Here is a 23,491-nt window from a genome sequence, read left to right as displayed (position 1 = left end):
CTCTCAGCACTATCTAATTCCAGAGCATTTCCATCACCTCCCCCTCCTAGAGAAACAACAACAACAACAACAACAAAAATCAACCCAATTTTGGATTAGCAGTCAAGCAGTTTTTTCAAAGCAAATGATTTCTTTCAACCTTCCCCGCTGATCTCAGGTCCATGAAAGAGCCAGACTTGCCCCACACGAGGGTACCTGAACTCCTTGTACAACATGGGCTCAAATCTTGGGATTCTGTAATATTTTTGCATCTTTTGGGGAGAGCCAAGGAAAAAATCACGTTGCAATTTTCCTGGGGCAAAGAGAAGCACAGCATAACCTGGGGACGCTGGGGACCTAAGCATCGCCTGCGTGGGCTGACCGTGAACTACCTCCCCACGGGGAAGGGAAGGAGGATCGGCCCTGAGAGGTGCGGGCATCTTCAACAGCATCTGAGACTCCAAGGGGGATGACACCCTAAGATTCAGCAGCAGCTTTGAAAGTACTCTGTTGTGACACTAGATGTTGACGGGATTTTTAGATTTGGTGGGTATTATTTAATGTGAAAAGGATGAAGGGGGTGCAGAACTCATTTATTAAAGGTCTCATATGTTCCAAATACTAATAGAATCTCATTTTTCTCCCCACAATGGTCCTGGGAGGTATCACACCCATTTTACAGAAGGAGAACCCAAGGTTCCCCAAGAGAAGTAACTTGTTCTGACAGTAGATCCAGAATTTCAGACACTTCCTTCTGAGTGTAAAGGCTCAGCATTTTACATTGTGTCATGCTGTGGGCACCTGCGAAAGTGCCTCCTGGCGGACCCATGGAAGGTAAGAGCCTCTCCCCTGAGTGGCCTAGTTGCTGTGGGGTAGGGACAGTGGAAGGGGCTTGGCTTAGCTCAGTTCTGGGCTTCTCTGTGCCTGTGGGAGCTTGGCGTGAGATTCCCCTCCTTCTGCCCGGTCCCTCTTCTTTACTCCTCAGGCAAAAAGGTTGTTCAAGGAGACTCCAGGATTGGGGTCCGCCTCATCACTGTCACCAGGAGCCTTTTTTTCTGATTGACTTGCCAGAGCTCCCCATCAGTCCTCACCGTGCCTCTGGAAGCAAAGGCAAAGCAGCTGGGGGATCCTGGCAGAAGAGAGTCCAGGTAAAGCAGGCTTGAAAATGGATGGGGGGGTGTCACAGGTCTGAGCACAGAGCCAGGGTGGGGGTGGGGGGAGCAGGGAGCAGCCAGGAAGGATTGTAGGTTCTGCTGCTCGCTTGATTAAGGGGGTCAGCGTGTGTATGTGTCATCGAGGTGGGCAGGGAAGGGGAGGGCTGTGCGTGGGGTGGGGGGAGGATATATATACGCTGGTGTGGCTGATCCGGCGGAACCGAGTCTCCCAGCCGAAGGAGCCAGGCTACCCACAGCTCTCAGGTAGGCAGCTGCATGTGAACCCCAGCCCCAAGACAAACAGCTGGGAGCCCCGGGAAGAAACACAGCAGCCAGGGGCTCTCTCCTCACCCTCTCTCCTTTGTCCAGGGTGGATGCTGCTGGCCTCCTGGAAAATTATTTCTCCATTCCTCTCACTTTCAGTGCTCAGACAAGGGGTGGGAGGGGACAGCTGAGGTTTTTATCCTGAAGAGAGAGATGCAGAAGAAGGAGCTGAACTTGGAGATAAGAAAAAGTTTTGATTACCCGGTTGTGGTCCGACTATGTCGTTGTTATCTGCTGGGAAAAGGTGGATGCAGGAGTGAGAAGAGGGGAGGAGCAGGCACTGGGGCAGGGGGCTTGTGCGTGATTCCTCTCTGTGGCTGACTTCCTTTCTTCCCTTGCCTCGGAGTGCGGAGTGCATTCAGGCTGGTTTTCAGCATACCCCTGAACTTGATTTGGAGTGGGATTTTTCCGTCTTACGGGAACCCTTCTCCCTTACGCACTGAATAGAAATTGCTGGTAATGATGTGGGGGAAGTGGGACCCGGGGCGTCACGCTCGACCGGTACAGTGCGGAACGCGGCCACTGTGTGTGAGACCCACATAGATTTCCGCAGGAATGACCTTGGACGTCCAGACCCTGAATTATGTGGTGGTTTCTTCTTTTTCTTTGCGTGTTTCTCCTCCTGCCCATCTCTCCCTCTTAAAGGTCTCTGCTGAATCCTGCTGAATATGACGTTCAGAAGTCATCCAAACTCTCGCTCTTTCTCAGCCTCCTTTTCTGTCTCCTTTGTGCGTCTCTCTCCCTCTCTCTCTCTCACACACACACACAAATACTCTCTCACTCTCTCTCTCTATCTCTCTGCATATCTCACTTCCCCTCCCTTCATTACCCATGCTTTCCTCCCCACATTTCACTCTGAACACGGGTAAGTTCTGGGGGAATTTCAAGTAAAGCAGGATGATTCGGGAGATGGACTATTTAAAGCAAGCTGCTTTGGACTTGAATACCCTGATCCTGGGCTTAAACATCTGTGTTTCGCTTCCTCGAGCAGCCCATAATTGCCCCAATTATAACCAATAACATTGTTCAGCAGACTAACAAAAGATGAGCTTTGCATGGCATTTGCCAGCAAGCCTAAACCAGAGTTTTCAACATAGATGGGGGGAAAGTAACTGCCTGGCTTCTTATCAAAACCTCCCAAAGAAATTGCTGCTCTTTCTCACTGCCTGTGGGTAGCTGCCGCATGCACACTCCTTTTTCCCATTTATAAAGTGAGGCAGGGAAATAGTCAATACACTTCCACTGATGCTGTGATATCTTGAACAGAAAGGATCAGTGTTCCTCCGGGCTTGCTGAGTCCTCTGCAGGCGAGGGTGCCTGGAGAGACCATCCTCAACCACCATCTCAGTAAAAGGAGCAGCTTCCACCAGCCCACGTGTGCTGCCCCGTCGAGGGTCCTATGCTGCAGCCTGGGGTCTAGGGGTGCAGTTCTGTTCTCCACGAGGGTGACAGCCCCTGCTTCAGCAGCTGAAGGCTGAAGGTACTCAGGGATTCAGAGAATGCGGGAGATTTTGCATTCTCAATGAAGGGAGTCATTGCAGGATTAGGCTCAAACCCGTGCTCTCTGGAGCCGATGACAGGAGCTGTCACAAAGCCATTCTGCATTCAATCAATCCGTTATTTATCATCCACACTCTACCAGGCAGGAGAGGCAGAGTGGGGGTGGGGGGTGTTCTGGTGGATTCAACAGAGGTGATGATAACAGCCCTTTACGCTCATGCAACGATTTACATCTTCGAGCTTTTGCACCCATTATCCCCAGCAAACAGCCCAGTGAGCTGGTGTCATTGTCTCCGCGTTGCAGGTGGTGAAACTGAAGCTGAGAGCTCGGCTCCGCACTGTGTCTGGGAGTCTGAGCCCTGGGAGGACTGAGTCCAGCCTTCCTGGCTTCTGCACATCACCCCCTCTGGGCCAAGGGTGCTCACCAGTTAATGGGGGCAAGGGTCGGACAACACAAACACAGTGAAACAATTAGAGGACAACGCAAGGTTGGGTGTAATTAAGTCCTAAATTGCATGGTCCAGACATCGAGTGCTGGGGGAATTTGGAAGAAGGGGCACTTGCTCCCGGATTCCGGAGATTCAAACTGGGCAGGCCAGGAGGCAGAATTTGGATGGGTTGAGGGCTTCGGGGAGGGAGGTGGCAGCCAGGACAAAGCCACAAAAAGAGGGCAAGGGAATCAGCCTTGATTGAAACCTACTATGTGCCAGGAAGTGAACTAAACTTGTCCACATGTTTATTTTATGCTAACACCCCCTCCCCAACACACACACATCCAGGCGTGGTAGGGGTGTGAAGGTTAGGGTGAGTGTTCTATGCTTTTATCAACAGGGTTCAATGAGCTCCATTCCATAGCCCCACGGCTCCTGAAGCCCAGGACAGAAATTTTGCAACTGCGTCGGGGGGGAGCTACTCATCAGACATTGTAGGAAGGGAATGGGCCCTTCTCAGGAAACAGGAGTCCTTCCGACAGCATCTTGGAGCAGTTTCAACAGCTGAGAACTCATTAAGCAAATTGGATTTTCTCGACGCTTTTATTTCAACGCCTATACGTGCTCCCACTCTCTATCCTGAGGGTTTCTTACTAACCACAGACCTTGAGATCTGGGGCACACCAGTTTTGAGGTCGAGCCGATTTTCTGGGCATCTCCCTAGATAGGCTCCAATCACGTTTGGTCTTGACATTCTGGGATCTTGTGGGTTTTCAACTGTTAGCTGCTCCCTCAGCATTGCAGAAACGAGGCCTGCCCAGCTCTGAAGGGCCTGGCTTGGCAGATGAAGTGAAAGGTTTGCTCCCAAAGAGTCTAAGTCTGGGTGAAAATGTCAGTGAATCATCATATAGCCAAGGCTCAGAGCCAAGCTCCCCTCTTCCCACACTCGTCCTGAGCTTCCTCCTCACCCCCCATCCCCATTCATCATTTCATTCGTTCAGCCAAGAAGCGCATGTGACATTCATGATAGGAGGCTTGTAGTGCTAAGTGTCAGAATGTCCTCAGCTTCCTAGGAACTCGCATCCCTGCAGCTGAACGCTAACGAGTTTAGGCCAGCGGTCTCCCAAACGGGTGTGGATGCCCCCGTGATCCGCTGGGCTTTGGGAAACTGAAGCCTTGTTTTTTGTTATCTTTCCTAATTGGCACGTTAGTGGGTTTTAGAAAGTATATAACTTACGAGTCAATTGGGAATGTGTGCTCACAACTGTTTGATTGCTGGGGGCCGAAGGCTAAAGAAGTCTGGAGAGTGCTGGTCTGGATTCATGGCTCTTTGGCTTATGCGTATTTTCTAATCTTTATGAAAGAACATTCAGTGATTTTAATATAAAAGTAAATGAAAGCTTTTAAACATCCATTTAAATTATTTTGACCGCCTATGTGGAACCATGGGCCAGAATCAGGAAGATCAAAGTTCAGAGGGATCCCTTTCCAGCTTTGAGGCAGCCCTGACAGGAAATGTGTCTGTTGCGCCTCTCCAGGTCCTCTCCTGAGCCCGGGCTGCTGCCCTGAGGCCACTTCCTCAGGAAACCCTCATCTTCCCTTCCTCTTCCCTCCTCCCTTCTTGCTTCCCCTTCCCAGGACAGCACAAATATCTGGCCACTTAAAAAATGAAAAATACTAACCATCTCACCCAACTGCCCCTTTCTGGAGAAGGGGAAACTGAGGTCCGGAGTTTCCACAGGGAAACAGAGAGCAGAGGCTGGAGCCCAGGACTCTCTCGTTTCTAAGCACAGAGCTCTGGCTCATTCGTTGCTCACCAGCACCAACCCTATTTGGTCTGTTGTAGGGGGTGTGGGACACGCTGTGCCCTCCACCTCCTCTATGCTCGCTCCCTCTTTGCAGGTGGAAATTCAGAGCAGAAGGAGAACCTTTTTGAATGTAAGTGAAAGGAGGAAAGGCCACTAAAGAGGCCTCCCTCAGTAATAGCTGGTGAACTAGCAAAATCCCATATAGGACTCCTGTCTAAGATGGGTCAAAGAAATGAGGTGTGTGGAAGACAAACCCCTGTGCCTATGGGCAATAAGAAATGCCTTTGGGAAGGACAGGCAACAATAAGGACGTTGCAATAGGTGAGAGGGAGCCCAGAGCTCAGGATAGAAGGGGATGGTTAGGATGAACTCACCTACCCAGAGACAGACAGCAACAGAGATCCCTGAGTGGCCTGGTGAGAGCAGGAGCTCGGGAATCAGATGGGCTTGTGGCTCCCCTCTGCCACTCTGAGTCATTACTCCTCTGTCTTCTCAACTGTAAAATGGGGATAATAGCACTTACCCCACAGAATGGAGCTTAGAAAACAATTAGCTCAGCGCCTGGCATGTCGTATTCTAAATATGAGAGTAAGGAGATGACGGTTGAAAACAGAGACTGGCCCAGTGAGATCCCTCCAGAACTGGCCAACCGTTCCGAAGCAGAAGCAGTACGTAGAGTTTATGGTTTTCCAGAACACGCCGTTTGACGTCATCATGTCAGAGTTTGAGTTCTGGCTCTGCTATTTATAAGCTAGATGGTCTTAGCCCAGTTGCTTAACCCCTATGAACTTACGTTCCTCTTAAAAAGAAGTATGTTCTTAACCCTTGGTTCGAGGATTGTAGAAGAATATAAGAATCTTTTGTGACTTTTAAAGAATAATATCTACACACGTGGTTGCTGAAAAGAACAGAGACGTACACGTACATGCCTCTAGCAGGAAGGCTGTCCCTCCCCCCTTCTCCACTAAAAGCACCAAACTTAAACAGTCTTTCTCAGAGGCCATAAGATGAAACTCAATTAACTTCCAGCTTCATACGTAATCCTCCAAACAGATAAGCAACTAATTATATTACCCTGGGAAGCAAGATTACATGCAAATAGATTAAGGCTAAAACACAGTGGTATTTTATCTCCATAAGCAACAAGGCACAATTAACTTTATGAGGTGTCATTACCGAAAGAAGAGGTAATTAAACATTTCTTTATTCAATAAGAGATGTCCAGATTACAGCAGCACCACATGGAAGTGTTAGCTGAGAGTATTTCGCTTGGTTCACCAAGCGAAATACAAGCCAGGTGAAATTCAAACGTATTCTGGGCAGTTCTATTTACTGATGGTCGTTTTCTTGCAATAAACTACCTCCACCGCCTGTCCTGCTTCCCATTTTGCAGTTGAGAAGACAAACACTTGCAGGTAAAATAACTCACCCAGAATCACGCAGAGGGTAAAGATTAAATGTATATTTATTTATATTTATGAATATATTAATATTAATATATTAATAATCATGAATCAATTAGCTACCCACCCTTCACCTTACTTGGTATTAACTGATACACAGAGCTACAAGAAAAAGCACATTGATGTCGTGGAGATTTCTTAAAAATGAAAAACTTCTACTGAGCTTCCAGAACAGTTCACCATCTAATTCAACCTAGAACACAATGGTACTAGGTGTTGTGAGGAGTACCAAAAAAACAAAATACAGTCCGCTCTGTGAGGATAATTAGATTTATTTTGAGCTTTCACTTATATTGGCCTCACCAAAATATGACAGCCTTGGAGATAGACCTTGGAGATAGTCCCATTTTAAGGATTCTTGGAATTGCTGATAATAAAGAGCTTTGTGTATGGATGGGTTTTAAACAATAGATGGAGTCACTTGTTCAGAGTGAGGGGTGGGGGAACAGAGAGGGTAGGGAGGTTGGAGCCTGAGAGAGAGGTGTCCCGTGGACCCGCCGGGAAGGCCAAGCTAATGCCAAGTAGATTCGAGAAGGTTTGCCCAGTGCCAAACCAAGGACAGCTCACATTTTATATGCGGGAAAGCTACCAGACGCATTTTACATGCTAAATGTCCCAGGAGCTCATCTTCTTTCTTCACCTCACCCTAAAAACCCATTTACCCAGAATTTGAGATAACAAACATCAGTCAGTCCACCGGGCATTTCCTGAATGTGCAAGTAGCCGTGGTTAATGAGGTTCATGAAAAACCTCAGCCGGAGAGCATTTCATTAACAGCTGTCACAACTTATCAGCTCAGCCTATGCAAACATTATGTATTGCAATTGTGTATGAGGAAGGAACCTGTCCCTCTTCTCCTAGCCTTCCCTTTCCTCTGCGACATGCAGACACTGCCACCATGTGCCCAGAGAGGGCACAGCCATGCCATTCTGGACAAATGTTACAAACATGTCTCCCAAAGAGAGGGACTGAAATTTAGTAGAATAAGAAATGGAAAGGCAAGTCTCAAATTAAACAAAAGACATGGGCAGTCCTCAGTTTAAAACACGTGTTTATATGGCGGCTGTTCGGAATTCAAGACGTATTTTCTCTTCAAAAGAACCTGCGCAATGAGCTTCTATAGCTTGTGTACCGACACCTATTTTTTTTAAACTTTTTTTTTTTTAAGATTTTACTTATTTATTTGACAGAAACTACAAGTAGGCAGAGAGGCAGGCAGAGAGAGAGGAGGAAGCACGCTCCCCACTGAGCAGGGAGCCCGACGCAGGGCTCGATCCCAGGACCCTGGAACCACGACCTGAGCCGAAGGCAGAGGCTTTAACCCACTGGGCCACCCAGGTGCCCCCCGACACCTATTTGACCTGCAAACTTAACATAGGACACTACTCCAACCACGCCTCACAGCCCTTTGTAACCAGGCTTCTGCCATAGCGTGCGTGGGGCTCGGGATGAGAATGGCATCTTGCCTCACTCTGGAAGACACTGTTCCCACCCCAACCCCCTTGAACTCAACACTCACCTAAGAGACATGCTGTCAGTCCCACAGATCCTGAAGCAGTTCCTGTGCCATTAGATTCCTGGGCCCTGTGAGGCCGAGGCTCCTGGACACTCCTCAACTCTCCGTGAGCTAGGGAGAAGAATGCTCCTGAGATACTTAGCAAACATTCTGAGCACATCTTCAGTGCCAGAAATACAGGGAACTATAGAACATGGTCTCTGCCCTTCAGAAGTCACCATACAGTGGGACAAACAGACACAGAAGTCCAAGCTTACAGTACAATGTCACAAGTGCCATGCAAGGGACAATGACGATATCATACAGTGAAGGCTATGCTTTGGGCTCTTCCTTTTATAACCTTTTATTCAGGACTGGTTATGTGCCAGGGGCTGTTTTAACTGCTTACAAACACCAACACATTCATCACCGTGTGAGACAAGTACTGCGATTGTCCAGGTTTTATGGATGAGAAGCTGAGGGGTTGAGTTACGATATGGGATCTGGACCCAGTCGGTCTGTAGTGTGGAGCAGATGAGAAAATGCGAATCACAGCTCGGGGACACAGGTCTGTTGTGCCTGGTTGACAGGTTCCTGAGGCTCTCTTCCTTCCCACTGTGATGTGCTGCTTCCCCATGCCTTGAAGCAGAGGAAATTCATCCAACTCCATCCAGGGGTCGGAGCTGGCTTCCCAGAGGGGATAATTCTTGAGGTGTGTACCAGTATGAGTGGGAGACAGGTATTCTGGGCAAAGGAAGAACGTGTGTCAAGGTTCAAAGGCATTAAGGACAGGATAGAAATGGGAACTCTCCATGATTCACTAGGACCAGAGGGGATGCCAGTATGAATAACAGGAGACAAAGTTAGAAAATGCGGGCCGGGGCAGTACGCAGTCCCAGTGGGGTTTAAGTATGAAGTGATGTCATCAGATTTAAGTATGAAGTGACGTCATCAGATCTGGAAATGTCTTGGTGGGAGGCCAGATCATTAGCTGGACTAATTAGAAGGTCATCACAATAACCAAGATAGGAAGTCTCAACTAAGGCACTGGCCCTTAGGATAGAGAAGAAAATGCATATGAGAGGTTTCTTTGTATCAGGTTTGTCTTCATTGTTCATTAGCCCTGGAACCCCCATCATCTGGAGGGTAGAGCCCAAATCCTTTGGATGGCAAACAAGGGCCAGTTCCATCTGAGCGAAACTTCTCTTTCCACAGGGAACTTCCCTTAGGCCGTGAAGGCAGGTGGCCCTGGGACACCAGCCTGCTCGCCACCCCCTCACAGGCTGTGGTCCTAACACCTCTAAGCCTTTCCAAAGGCTGTTTCCTGGGCCTCTCACATGCCCTTTTCTTTCTCCTCTTGGCAAACTGTCACTCATTCAAAACCCATCTCAAATGTCCCCTCATGGACTTAACAAACATGATTGAGTATCTTTTCGTGGACATCCTCTTGTTATGATCTACTTGGATGACACAGAACAAGGCCAGTGGTGAATTCAACTGCAGGACCCCCTTCCTTCTCTTGTTGACTTGCTCCATTCCATGCCCATCTTCCACCGGGGATTCTCAGACTTTAGCATGTATCTGGATGCCCTGAGGATCCTGCTAAAAAAGCAGCTCCAACTTTTCAGGAGTTAGGTTCAGGGTTAGAACCCTACATTCTGGTCTCTTGTGATGCTGAAGCCCGTCTGTAGGCTGCATTTGACAAACAAGGCTTATTTCTCAGTAGAGTCTGATGAAAAAGCAATAAGACAATAATTTTTATTTTTCTAGGCTGGGCTCTTTGTTGAGGTAAAATTACACACATTGAAATGCACAGGATTTAAATGTACAATTCCATGGGATTCAGCAAATATACATACCCCTGTGACCCGTACCTCAGTACTATTCGCAACGTTCCCAGAAAGTTCCCTTGCTCCCCTTTCCACTTAATCCTCCAAGTAAAGCTGTTATACAGGGACACAAACTGATGCAGTCCAAGGAAATAGCTTTCTGATTCAGGAGGCTTGATCACAGAGTAAATTTAAAGAGAAGCAGGAAAAACTGTATATCTCTCAGGCAATCCCACATAAAGAATGTCAATGACTGATCTAACTAATGATGGTTGGAGCTATTTCTTCATGTCTTGGTTCATTTTTCAATAAAGAACCACATATACCCGGACCTGTGTTTTGCATGGACTAGCGTGGTGAGCACAGAGTCCCTGGGATCAAGAAGCTAGCTCACACCTCGCCCAGAAAACAAAGGGCCCAGAGCGGGGAGGCTTCTGGGAAGAGCAAATTCTGGCACGCCGGTCATCCTTGGCTGAGACAGAAGGCTGGGGGGGAAGAGACAAAGTACACAAGTCATTCATAAATCTCACTCTCGCACGGCACTTTGCAAACCTTCCCTTACGGATTTCATGTCTTTGCAACCGCCCTGTGCCAAGACAAGTACCGCCATTCCCCTTTCATAGCTGTGAAAACTGAAGCTTGGAGAGACCATCTTAGGTCCCACATTGGTAAGTGGCAAAGTGAGGCCTTTAGCTCCCTGGAAACGCTTATGCAGGTTGAAGCCAGCTATGTGGCAAGGATCACAAGGTTGCTCTCCCTAGGAGCCCAGACACTAGCCCCTGCCCCAAGGGGCAGGCCCCCTGTATCCTCGATGACCCACGTCCTTCTGGGAGGGGAATCTTGGGCTCTGGTGCTATCTCCTCTGGTGCATCCCCCGATGTGAGGCCCCCACAAAATGGCTCTTCTAATGGCCGCCCACCCTCCCTTGTTATTTAGCATTTTAGCCCCCGGCTTCCTGCTCCTGCACCATGAAAATCCTGCTTTGTGACCTCCTGCTGCTCAGCCTCTTCTCCAGTGTGTCCGGCAGCTGCCAGAAGGACTGTCTGACCTGCCAAGAGAAGCTCCGCCCGGCTCTCGACAGCTTCAGCCTTGAGGTAGGCCCTGGGGCATCCCCTCTTCTCCTCCCTCCTTCCTCCAGACCCAGAATGAGAAGTTCCGGCCTTGCCCAGAGGTCATGTGACTCACCTGGTGTCACGTGGTCAGCAGGCCCCAGAAGCCGACCCTCCGCATCTTCTAAGTGCATACTCTGACATCTTTCCACTTTTCCACATTCAAATAAAGGCCTGCATGTGCTGTTGTTTTGTTCCCATTATTAAAATAATGCACACTCATTTTGGAGACTTTGGCAAATTCAGAGAAGCCTATAAGAAAGAAAATTATCTTTAATCCCACCTGTCAGAGAAAGAACCCTAGTTTTTTCACTTGTTATATTATACCAGCATAATTTCCCCCACGTTATTTTACTTTAACTTCTTTCTTTCTATGAATACAGCTTAGTTTGTTTAACTCTTCCCCTCCTGTTGAACATGCACTTTGCCCTCCATTTTTGGTATTATAGGTAATTCTACAATGAATCCCTAAATGTTTCCTCATACTTTAAGGTTTGAATTTGAGGTGCAAATCTGGCATTAGATTTCTTTTCACTAAATAAATTGCTTTCTCAATGCTTTCATGTCAGTCTAAATAGTTATTCCTCTATGACATAAAGCATAACTCAATTATTTTTTCTTGGTAGTCAGACTTCTTTCAAAAGATGTCATATTTGGGGGCTCCTGGGTGGCTCAGTCTTTAAGCATCTTCCTTTGGCTCAGGTCATGATCCCAAGGTCCTGAGATTGAGCCCCGCATCAGGGTCCCTGCCAAGCGGGGTAGCCTGCTTCTCCCTCTCCCCTGCTTGTGTTCCCTCTCTTACTGTTTCTCTCTGTCAAATAAATAAATAAAATCTTAAAAAAAAAAAGATGTCATATTTCAAACGCTTCAATCTTTATTTTTTTAAGATTTATTTTTTTATTTTTTTTAATGACTTGAATCTTTTTTTTTTTTTAAGATTTTTTATTTATTTATTTGACAGACAGAGATCACAAGCAGGCAGAGAGGCAGGCAGAGAGAGAGAGAGGAGGAAGCAGGCTTCCCGCAGAGCAGAGAGCCCGATGTGGAGCTCGATCCCAGGACCCTGGGATCATGACCTGAGCCGAAGGCAGAGGCTTAACCCACTGAGCCACCCAGGCGCCCCAGATTTATTTTTTTAAAGATGTTTTTATTTATTCATTTGAGAGGGAGAGCATGAGCGCAAGCAGGTAGAAGGTCAGAGAGAGAAGCAGAAGCAGACCCCCAGCTGAGCTGGGAGCTCCAATGCACGGTTCAATCCCAGGACCCCAGGATCATCACCTGAGCCCAAGGCAGCCACTTAACTGAATGAGCCACCCAGGCATCCCTCAAACTCCTCAGCCTTTAAAAACAACCAAAAGTAACAATAGTCCCTTAAGGCAAGTGTGCAAACATAGACCATACCTTCACGTGGGCTAGCTCACCGACAATGAGCAGATGCAGCCCCTACAGACCCAAACACCAAGCTCTTCCCACACCTGCTCTGTGGTTTTTGAGCCTATTTTCTGAACAATAATAACTACCACGTCATGAAGAGCATCCCCAGATAACCCATCCAAAGTTTATACTTCCTTCTCATTCATCCATTGTGGTTTTTCTGAGCATTTACTGTATGCCGAGACCAGAGCCAGGCCAAGGGATCCAAAGGTAAGCAGATGGACGGAGTTTGCAAGCAGTGGGAAAGAAGATACCACAATCCCTCCAAGAGGGATTAATTATTGGGTGCTGGGGAAGCACAGAGAAGTAGCCCCCATCCTAGACTTTTGGGGCTTTTAGAGGAACAGACATGTCTAAGGAGACCTAAGGAGTGGGAGCGAAGAGGCAGGGAGAGTGCTGCAGGGGGTGGAGGGAGGCAGGGAGCACCCAAGCAAATGCATGGCCGGGAAGCAAGTGGCATATAAGGAACTGAGAAAACAGTTTGGGGGAACACAGAAGACCCACAGGCCTTTGCTGTGCAGCTCAGAGAGGTTTAAAAGTGCATCTACAAACCACTTTTCCCTGGTCTTAGTAAACAGAGCAGACAACTTACTTTACGTGTAAACCAGTGACCAGTTGATAATCTGATAATCACCACTCTGCTCAATTCTCAATTTGCCATCTGGACGAGATGGGAAGTTATGCACAATTCTGCCTCCTCTTTTTCTACTTCCTTTTGGGCTCCTGTTCCTCTCCCCACTCCATAAACACAAGTGACCCCCAAGATTCTCTCCATCCTCCTTCATCCAATACTCCTACTTCAAAACTCAGATTAAACTTCACCTGTGAGAACACTGTGCTGATTCTCCACCTGCCCCCAATACTGCCAGCCCCTCGCTCCTTTGTATGCTCACAGATACCTGTGTCTGCTAGTCTCTCACCATAAGGTATGAGCATCCTTTTCTGATTGTGCTGGCGATCCACAGTGCACGGCACAGAGCCTGACACAGAGCCGTGGAAATTGTAAGACTACAAGACCTTTAGTCTCCTAATGGGTCCAGACCTTGCAGACGCAAGAGAATCTGGAGTGTGTTTCCATCCCTCCCTACCATCTTAAATCTCTCGGGTCCAGACAACACTGATAGATACTTCTTTGAAACAGGCCAGAAAATGGCCAGTTAGAGCCTCACAGTGAGGGATAAATCCTTCAAAGTGCCTGCTGACCCTCAGAGGACCTGACTGCCTGACTGTTTTGTTTCTAGTTTGTATTCACTTTTAACCTACTTTTAAAAGTTTGGTGAAATGCTTAGAATGTTGGCAACCACATCTCATTTCCAAATCTTGCAAGCCTTTTCCAACTCTGTGAATTATGGGGGCTGGGGGATCTTAGATGTTTCAGCAAGGATCACCTTCCCAATCCCTCCACTAAATTATGTAATACTGAGCGATTCCCAGGACCCCTGACATCCTTAGCTTTATCAAGAAGTTCCATGTTTCAGGTCAATGGTCCAAGTATGGCTGGCTTTTTGTTAGACTATCATTCTGGTCGGTAAATGACTCATACACCCAAACCCATTGCGATGTCTTGGGCATCCTTCCTCCTCATTATGAATGGTGCTTACGCCATCAGCTTATGTTGAAACAACTAGACTCACCGAGTTGTTTTAGAGACAAATGAGAAGTTAACCCTCAAGGTCTGGGAAATTAATTTACAACTTCCTGAAACTTGATTAATAGCAAAAGAAACTAACTTCTAGTGCTTTCTACCTTTCAATACATGAAAACTCTTACTAGTTGATTTGCAGTGGGAGTTCATATGTTTTTCTCTTGCACTATTCATCTGCTTGCCTGCTAGTGTTAGCCCTCAGACATTCTAACAGAACCTCCTACAGCAAGCAGCTCGCAAATATCTCTTGGTCAGAAGTGATTTGATTCTTTAGGGGCAGAAACTTGGCAATCTCGATGAGCCTCTTCTTTCCTTCCAATGGGCTCACGTGCCTCTGTTTCCCTAATGTTCGATCCCAGACATCCAATGGCCCGTTGCTCAGTTTCCTCACAAACCCAGCTTTACAGATCAATTTGGCACCAGTCTGAGACTTTCCAGATGCTCATCCACGCTCTGGCTTAATATAGCAATGTCATCCGTGTGGGCTGGGAAATGTGTCCAGCTCACTTACTAGGCCATTAACCAATCTTTGGAAAGAGGCCGGTGGGTCCCTTAGACCGGAGGGTTAGGCATTAAGCTCATTTGTCCATCTGCTGCTACAAATGCTGTTGTGAATTTGGCTTCCTCGCATTTGCCCAAAACCTTCTCCTAAATCAAGAGTTGAGATGATTTTGTTCGCATCTAATTCCTCTAACAGTATGTTGAGTCTCTGTATAGCCCATGCATCTGGCTTGATCATAGATTTGCATTTTCTCTGATTGACACCTAATCTAATTACATCTGGGCTTAGCAACCCAGGGGCTCACAGAAGATCTAATAGCCTCTAGGCTTAACAACCTCCACCTGTTCTTGTAAATGGAAGGAGCAGAATCGTTCCACAAGCATTTGGGGCTCCTATTCTGTGGGCAGTGGACCAAGTCTGCTCCAAGTCCGTGTGAGCTCCAAAGTTTTACCCTTCTGCCGGCTTTCCCAGTGCTCCCCGTGCCTCCCTGCTCTCCCCTTGACCCTGTAGAGTAGGACTCCTCCCATTCACCACTGCAGACACTTTGGGCTGGGTAATTACAGGGGGCTGACCCGCACAGTGTAGACTGTTTGCCAGCATCCCTGGCCTCTGCTCGTTGGCTAGCAGTAGCATATCCCTTCCCCCACCCACCGTATAACAACCATAAATGTCTCCAGACATTGCCAAATGTCCCCTGGGGACAAAATTGCCCCCACTAGATATCCAGGGCTTTAGAGTAATCAGCCAGTAGGACGATGATCTGAAAGCGTACAAGTTGGTTCTACCTGCTTTTCTTCAAAGTATTTCAGGAGCAAGCTAAATACAGACCCAAGCAACCCTCCCTCTGAAGGAGACTCCAACCGCTGTATTGCGGGATGACCCCTTCCTCCTCAGGGCAAGTTCCAAAGTAGGATTTCTCAAAGTACAGTCCAGCCTCAGACTCACCTGGGTGTTTGCTAAAAATGCCAATTCCTGGGCCCCACCCTGGACTTACTAGATGAGCATCTCCAGGAGTATAGGTTAAGGATCTGTGTTCTAACAAACCAGCAGCAAGTCTTGAAGAACCCCCAGGTTTGTAGCTACCTTTGTGTTCAGGTCTGCCCTCCCCACCTACAGAAGCCGCTTCCCATTCATTCTTTCGTACCCAGTGACACTGTGGGTGTGAAAAAGGGATTTCTCTACATAACTCTGATGAGTTGGCACTGATACTAGTTCTGTCAGCATCTCTGAGGAAAGTCGAAATGGAAAAGACATGCTCACGACTTGTGTCTCAGCAGGGACCACCGTCACTACCTCTGGCTAGCCAGGTGGGGGGGGGGGGCTCCACAAGGGCTGCACCTTAGAAAACTTATCGGAGAAGAAGAGCGGCACTCCCACTGGCTTCTGTCTCTTTCTCCTCTCTGGTCCGGCAGAAAACGAGCACTTTTCCCATCAGAGCTTTATGTTTTAGTCTCGCAAAACCCTTACTCTTGTACTCATGTGCAATGATTTGCCTTGCAAGGGCACAGAGCTCATGGAATAGGAGATGTCCTGGGTTGGAACTCAAGACATTTGGGTTCTTGTTCAGGTAATATCTTGTCTAACGGTATAGTTTGGGACACATTACTGAACCTCATCATAACATGGGAACATGGACTATGTCAGTGGTTTCCAAACCTACAAAGATAGCCCAGAATTACCTGAGCTTTGTAAAAATAAGTTTTAAACCCTTGTTCTAATTCCTCAGGAATTTAACTGGCTCTTGAATTCTGTCTTTTTTTTTTTTTTAATTAACACATAATGCATTATTTGCTTCAGGGATACAGGTCTTTGAATCATCAGTCTTACACAATTCTCAACATTCTCCCTAGCACATGCTCTCCCCAACGTCCAAAACTCTGAGGGGCACCCTGGTGGCTCAGTTTGCTAAGCATCTGACTCTTGATTGCAGCTCAGGTCATGATCTCAGGGTCATGGGATCAAGCCCCACCTGGCATCAGGCTCCACGCTCAGCAGGGAGTCTGCTAGTCTCCCTCTCCTTCTGCCCGCCGCCACCCCCACTCTCTCACTCTCACTCTCAAATAAATAAGTTCTGAGAGGATTTGAATTCACACCCAGACCAAGCAGAAGAGCAGACTTAAGGCGGAGACTGTATATCACATAATTAAATTCACCTGCTAGTAAGAAAGACCTAAAGTGACAGTGGCTTAAATAAGACGGAGATTTGGTTCCTTGTGAGGAAGTTGGGAGGTAGACAATTCAGGGCCAGAATGACAGCTCTGCCACAACGTCCAGGCTCCTTCTCTTTCTACTTTACCTTTATACGGGTACCCCTGTCACAGGGCTTCCGTCCCCTGAGTCACTTCATGACATCAAAATAGCCAATTGAGCACCAGCCAAAATGCCTACATTCTAAGCAGGAGCCTGGAGGAAGGGAAGAAAGAAGGAGAAAAGGATGTTCTCACCAGGTAAGTCAGCCTTCTGCTTTCCCGGAAGCCACGCCTGGTCACTTCCAGGTTTATGTCAGCAACCGCCTCTGGCTACAAAGGTGTTTGAGAAACTTATGTGTGGTCTTCAGGAAGAAAGCAAGCGTTCTGTTAAGAAGGAAGAGGGGAGATGGTATGGAACGGACAACTGGCAGTCTCTGCCCCAGAAGGGAATTTTTTTTAATTTTATTTATTTATTTGACAGACAGAGATCACAAGTAGGCAGATAGGCAAGCAGAGAGAATAGGAAACAGGCTCTCCGCTGAGCAGAAAGCCTGATGCGGGGCTCGATCCCAGGACCCTGGGATCATGACCTGAGCCGAAGGCAGAGGCTTAACCCACTAAGCCACTCAGGTGCCCCCAGAAGGGAATTCTTAACAAATTACATTTAAAGTACTAATCAGACACTTTGGTGGATGTACCAGACAGGGATCAGGGAAGTGTCGGGAGTTCAATAGATGTCAGGTGCTGGACGTACAGACCTGGGATCCCCTGAAAGAAATGACCAAAATCACAGCAATGAACAGTCACCAAGGGGCAGATTATAAAGAGAGATGAAAAGGATCTTAAAGATAGAATCTTAGGAATACAGGAAGAAAGAGCACAAACAGTCTGAGACGTGAGTGCAGTGTCAGAGAAATTTCAGCCGGGTGTGGTCTGCATTGCCAAAGGCAGCACAGTCTGAGAATGAGGGCTAATTGTATCTGGTGACTGAATTCACTGGTGGTCTTCGAGAAGGCAGTTAGTGGAAGATGAGGGCGGGAAGCAGATTACAAGGAGATGAGGCAAAAATGGAAGATGCTGAGACGGAGGCATGAGTGCAGACCACATCTTGGAGAAGCTTGGCGAGGACAAACGAGGGTCAGGGTCAGGGGTGGTAAAGAGTTGCAGGAGAAGTAGGACTGGAGGAGCCATTTTGAGGGGTATGGTGAGACAGCTGTGAGGAGTATGATTTTGCTGCAGTCACATCGCACTCCTTGGTTAGGGATCAGGTTGGAAACTTTGCCCATATGGGGCGTCTATGCCACTCTGAACACCAGGGTTAGGGCTTTGCTCCCCAGATAGGGGGTACCAGCCACACACACCAGTCTCCTGATGTCCCACAGCTATCCAGACAGAGCAGTAACTCTTGATGCCCTGTAAGCCAGGTAAGAGCTCCAAGGTTTGATGAAGAGCTCCATGGCTGTCCATGACAGCAAAGTCAAGTTGAAGTGGGATTTTTCATCTGGCTAAGGACAGAAACACAGAGAAGCATTTGGGGTGAAGCCAAAACAGCAATATTAAAAGAAGTTGGAGGTTAGAGGCTTCCAAAATACCTAATCAGAGATAGGAATACGGGAGGCAGGGCCAAGGTCAAGACCATTCAGGAGGGGTGTGGAAACATCATGGTCAGCCTCTTGGTCTAGACTAGAAGTGGGAGACACTTGCAGAGACAGAGCAGCACTAGAAGTTGCCAGGGGCCTGGCAGGTCCACTGAACAGCATCTGTCGGCCCCTCTTCCCCAGCTAAACCTTAATGCCAACCTGCCTACCTTCCAAAGGGTCTTGAGCCTCGTTTTCCATAACTGAAGCCCAGGTAATGATAACTAGTATATGTGGGCTGAAAAATGAACAACACAGGGTTCATCTTAACATGGTGATCCTAAAATAGCCAGGTAGATTTACGTACATGCTTTGACATCCACACCTTCTTAAATCAACTGGCCTCTCTCAAGCCTGATAAGAGAACAAAATAAAATTCTTTATGCATGACCAACAAGTGAGTTGTGCTTGGCTCCAAAAACTCAGCTAGGCCTCTAACTGGGTGAAGCTTTGGGCACTCATTCTGCATTAACTTTCTGTGTCACCTGGGTAAATTAATCTCACCTCTCTGAGCCCTGAGTTTCTTCATTTGTGAAATGACAGAGCTGAGGCAGATAGTTTTCTGTATCTCTGCAACTCTGAAATTCTATGAACCTAAGTAACACCATGTGAAAGCGCTACACGGTCCTTAATAAAGAGATGCTTCGGAATCACTTGCATTGGTACTGATGGGGATTTTGTATCCAGTGGAAGGACTTTATCTCATTGCATTGGACTAAGAGACATTCCCAATCCTTCTCCTTTCTCCCACCTCTGTCTTTGCAGGTGTGCATCCTTGAGTGTGAAGGGAAGGTCTTCAGCAGCCCTCTCTGGACTCCATGCACCAAGGTCATGGCCAGGGGCTCCTGGCAGCTCAGCCCTGCTGACCCAGAGCACGTGGCAGCTGCCCTTTACCAGCCAAGCGCCTCCGAGATGGAGCTGAAGCGTATGCCTCGCATCAGGAGCCTCATCCCAGCCCAGAAAGAGACAGAGCCCGGCATGGATGCGGCTGGAGACATGGAGCGGAAGCAGCTGCAGAAGAGGTTTGGGGGTTTCACCGGGGCCCGGAAGTCGGCCCGGAAGTTGGCCAACCAGAAGCGGTTCAGTGAGTTTATGAGGCAGTACCTGGTCCTGAGCATGCAGTCCAGCCAGCGCCGGCGCACCCTGAATCAGAATGGTCATGTGTAGCCGGAAGGGGAGCCCCTCCCAGCTGCACCGCATCCCCTTCAACCATGAGTGAGTTGGGTGTGAATGAGCTGGGGGTAAAAAGAAACCTTATATACCCAACTGTCTTAGCCTTCCTCCCATGCCTGGAAGCACATTAGCCCCCAAATACATCCACACACTGCACCCCGCCTCAAGGTGTTCGGCTCCTGGGAGGCGGAGTCGGTTTATATTCACCTCCCTCCCCACCCTCCCACCCGCCTCCTACCCACCCCTTCTCTAGGGAGCAAAGATTTCCCTAGCATTGTTCCTTAAGGCTGACCACTGCCATTTAGAGATTGGTTACCATGGGGATAATAGTAGCATGTTAAGATAACTAATTCCTCTATAGCTCTCCAGGAGCTCAGTTACTATGGGGACAGTTAAGTGGACTAATCTGCCTATCCAGTTGCCATAGCAACCGTTCAGTTCACCTTTCTTCAGAGACCATCTCTAAGAACCTATAGTTGGACCTACCCCTAGCCATTTGCAGTCTGATTTCTGTGGCCGTGATGTTGCTATTTCACCTTCGAAGACAGATTAGCTCTCCTCTCCCCTACCCCCTGTATCTCAAGGGGGCTGGATTCCACGGAAACCACTGCCCTTTCCCACTTTCCACCTGTCAAGGAGTTCTCGTTAGGACCAGGAGTTACACTTTCAGCTTTTCTCTCTTCCACTCCTCATTTGTCCATCCTGCCACCTTTTCAGTGTCCCTGAGGTCAGTGGCAACATCACTGAGCAAGGTGTGGAGAATGTGGCCCATCTGACCAAGTAGTTTTAGAACAGAGACTAAGAGATCGTCATCTTTCTTCACTTCAGTTCTTCCCCAGCGGCCATTTGTGTTTTATTTTTGTTTACTTCCTTGCTTGCTTTCACTCCTCTCTCCCTCCTGTCCTCCCCCGCCCACACCGTGGGAATGCTTATACACGCCCTGTATTACAAATCAGATAAAAAACATCAAAACTCCTAATTTATTGCCCAGTTGTTACAAACTCCACTTTTCCCAGCCCATCAACCTGTACAGAACTTCAAGTGGCGTAGGAAACTAGCTCAGTAGAATTTTCTGAAAAATCTAAGAAAATCCCACCCATCAAGCATGTGTGCCTTAATTCATATATGGGAATCTGATTATCTACAGAGCCTCATACCTCTTCTTTAACTGGCTAGAAATTACCCTAATGGAAAAAACTAATCAGTTGGTCAAAAACATTCCCCAAACATTACCCAAGAGGGACTTCTCCCTGACTCGGGGCATTAAAAAAAAGAAAAAAGTCTATATATGTTGTTTTATTGTGCTTCCCATATGTCAAAGGTCGCCAAATCATTAATACTCTTCAAAGGATATTAATAAAAATGTTAATCTTTGGCACCCACAATTCAGCATAGGGACAGCCCACATAGCTCTTTGCAGGTAAGTTGGTTTGCAGAAGGCCCATTGCCAAATACAGACATCTGTATTAAGTTGTGAGGAGAAGGCAGCCATGTGTATTTTAGCAGAATGACTAATCTCCAAAGGCCCTGAATTAATCCGCATTGTTTTTGAAGTCATACTCTTGGATCCTTAACAAGCATCCTATTTCTTCCTAAGCCATATTTGCACAGTACCTAACACAGTATATCCTTCAGAAGGGGCATGGATTGAATTCTTTCAAATCTAAGACATTCTTTCTTCTTAAAGTGGCTCTTAAGGAATACCGGGGCTCTTGTCTAATTCCGAACCACAATTATTTTCTTTACCTAAAGACAGTTTAAAACCAGTCACTTTAACAGGAATCAATTAAAAAGAGAGAGAGAGAGATTTCTGCTATCTAGACAATTGATTTTGCTAGTTTTCTATTAAACTTCCAGCTGAGAGGCAGTGAAACATAACGTAACTAGCTTTTGTCTGCTGCTTTGCTAAAGATATAAAGTTCTTAACGGAACCATTGGAAACGTTAACCGGCTCATCTGGGTCTATCATTGATTGCTCTCCTTCCTCTTTCTGCAACCGTCTCTGTTTCCTTTTTTTGCACACATTCATGGTGGCTAAGTTCCAATAGGAATATGTACTTACAAATCCACACCAGGCAGCTTAAACCCTGTTTTCATTCACCTACACGCACACCCCAACCAGCCCTACACATGCCGGAGATGTCTCCATCGTGGGGGATCCTGATGCCAGGCTGTTCTGGACTTCTGAGATACCCAACACCAACCTATACTTGGAAGGCTTTAGGAAGTGGGGCCTCCTAACACCAAAATGGGATAAAGAACCCTACTCAGAAGGTGTAATGATATGTTAGGAAGAAGGGACATTGACATGCAGGTCCAGTCCTAGACAGAACTGTGCAAGGGGGTGTCTAGTTCCTGTCCCTTTCCCTGTCCCTTTTCTACTCTCTCCTCTGCCCCACACCTTGGCCCTTCCTGACAGTGGAAAGTGAGCAAATTCATTCACAGTGAGGAACTGGTGAAATCCGGTTTACAGAGACAGGTAAGAGCTATAAATGAGGACACTATTTAGCCTCAAGAAATGAAATTACTGCACATGGATTCCAAAAACCAGGGATCAGAGAGCTGTTTCTGGACATGGGGTCTCTGCTATGCCTTTCAAATCCCAGCTCACAGAGCTTCTCTTTATTTTGTGAGTCCTGCCAGTAGACTTGAGGCCAGAAAAAGCAGGTATATAGAGGAAGTTAGGGAACCCTACTTGCTGCTTTAAAAGCTCTTTATTTGGCTGATAAGCTTTTCATTGCCCCCCTGCTATTGCTCAGGCAAATAGGATTGAAAGGTCAGAGAAACTATTGGGTTTGTCATTTTAATCATTTCTGTCTCCCCAGGTGTCCGAGTGATCCCCAAAACAGCATGTCTCCAGCCCCAGACCTGCCAGCTGGGAATCAGGACTCCTTTCCCAAGGCACTGAGGCAGGCTTTGCCTCCCGGTCCCCGTTCCTGTCCCCAGGGCGGAGAACCTCCCCATCCAACCCGTACTCCCCCGCCCCACCATGGCATGTTTCATGACAACCTTGTTGCTACATCAGAGTGTATTTTTGTAATTCCTCCAGCTAACACATAAACGACCCCATCTTTCCTTCTCACTCCCCTTTCTTCTTCCAGGGGTGGGTCAAAGGAATAGGAAATCAAGCCTGGGGTTTTGACTTGTCACTGCCATAACTTGTTTGTAAAAGAGTTGTTCTTTTGGACAGATTGTTTTAAACAGCTATTTCTCCATTAAACTTCTACTGAGCAAATGGTTAATAAACTGGCTGGCTGTTTTTAAGTGAGGTAACTGAGAAGCCCAGACTTGACACGCCATCAGAGCTGCCTCTCTTGGGAAGGAGAGGCAAAAAGCACATGGCCCTGCTTGATACAAAGCACGATGGGGCAAGAACACAGAAGCCTAAACGCCCTGACTGCACTGCATCTCGGGATCCAAGTGCGGGATCAGCACCACTGTTGGGGCAGCACCCCATTTCTGACTCAGGAGGGATTTGCATTTTTAACAAGTACCAGGTGATGCAGATCTTGCCGGTTTGGGGCCACTGGTGGAGACACAAGGAAAGGGGCAGAGCTTAGAAGAGCTTGCTGGTATCATTTTTATCTCCAACATGTTAAGGTATTGTCAGGCGAAGAAACACACCCAGACAGGGTAAGCAAGGAGAGTCAAACGTCTACAGTGTAGACCAAGCGATGGGAAACCAGTAAAGGAGGGTAAGGAGCTCTTCCGGGAAGCTGGGGAGTCCTGGTGAGGGGGGTTACTACTGGAACCGAGGGAGAACTGTAGCTCCATCCCCCCAACCCCGGGCCCCATAGCCATTCAGACACCGTGTGCTGC

The 23,491-nt window shown here is 47.6% G+C and overlaps 1 protein-coding gene across 2 annotated transcripts; it reads left to right on the top strand.

Annotated features, from left to right (window-relative positions):
- Nucleotides 1-964: 964 nt before the first annotated feature.
- On the top strand, nucleotides 965-22,877 carry PNOC (prepronociceptin). 2 transcript variants are annotated; one of them, XM_047719887.1, is made up of 4 exons: nucleotides 965-1,127; nucleotides 10,928-11,077; nucleotides 19,265-19,714; nucleotides 22,498-22,877. In XM_047719887.1, exons 2-3 carry the CDS (start codon nucleotides 10,952-10,954, stop codon nucleotides 19,664-19,666), a joined length of 528 nt encoding a protein of 175 aa, XP_047575843.1. In that variant the 5' UTR covers nucleotides 965-1,127; nucleotides 10,928-10,951; the 3' UTR covers nucleotides 19,667-19,714; nucleotides 22,498-22,877. The 2 variants fall into 2 exon arrangements, with proteins under 2 accessions (XP_047575843.1, XP_047575842.1); XM_047719886.1 differs by lacking the exon at nucleotides 965-1,127 and adding an exon at nucleotides 1,302-1,397.
- The last annotated feature ends 614 nt before the right edge of the window (nucleotides 22,878-23,491 follow it).

The sequence above is a fragment of the Lutra lutra genome, chromosome 2 (assembly GCF_902655055.1).
Source record: "Lutra lutra chromosome 2, mLutLut1.2, whole genome shotgun sequence".
NCBI lineage: Eukaryota > Metazoa > Chordata > Mammalia > Carnivora > Mustelidae > Lutra > Lutra lutra.
The sequence above is the reverse complement of the archived record's forward strand: the minus strand, read 5'-3'. Positions and strand labels throughout refer to the sequence as shown.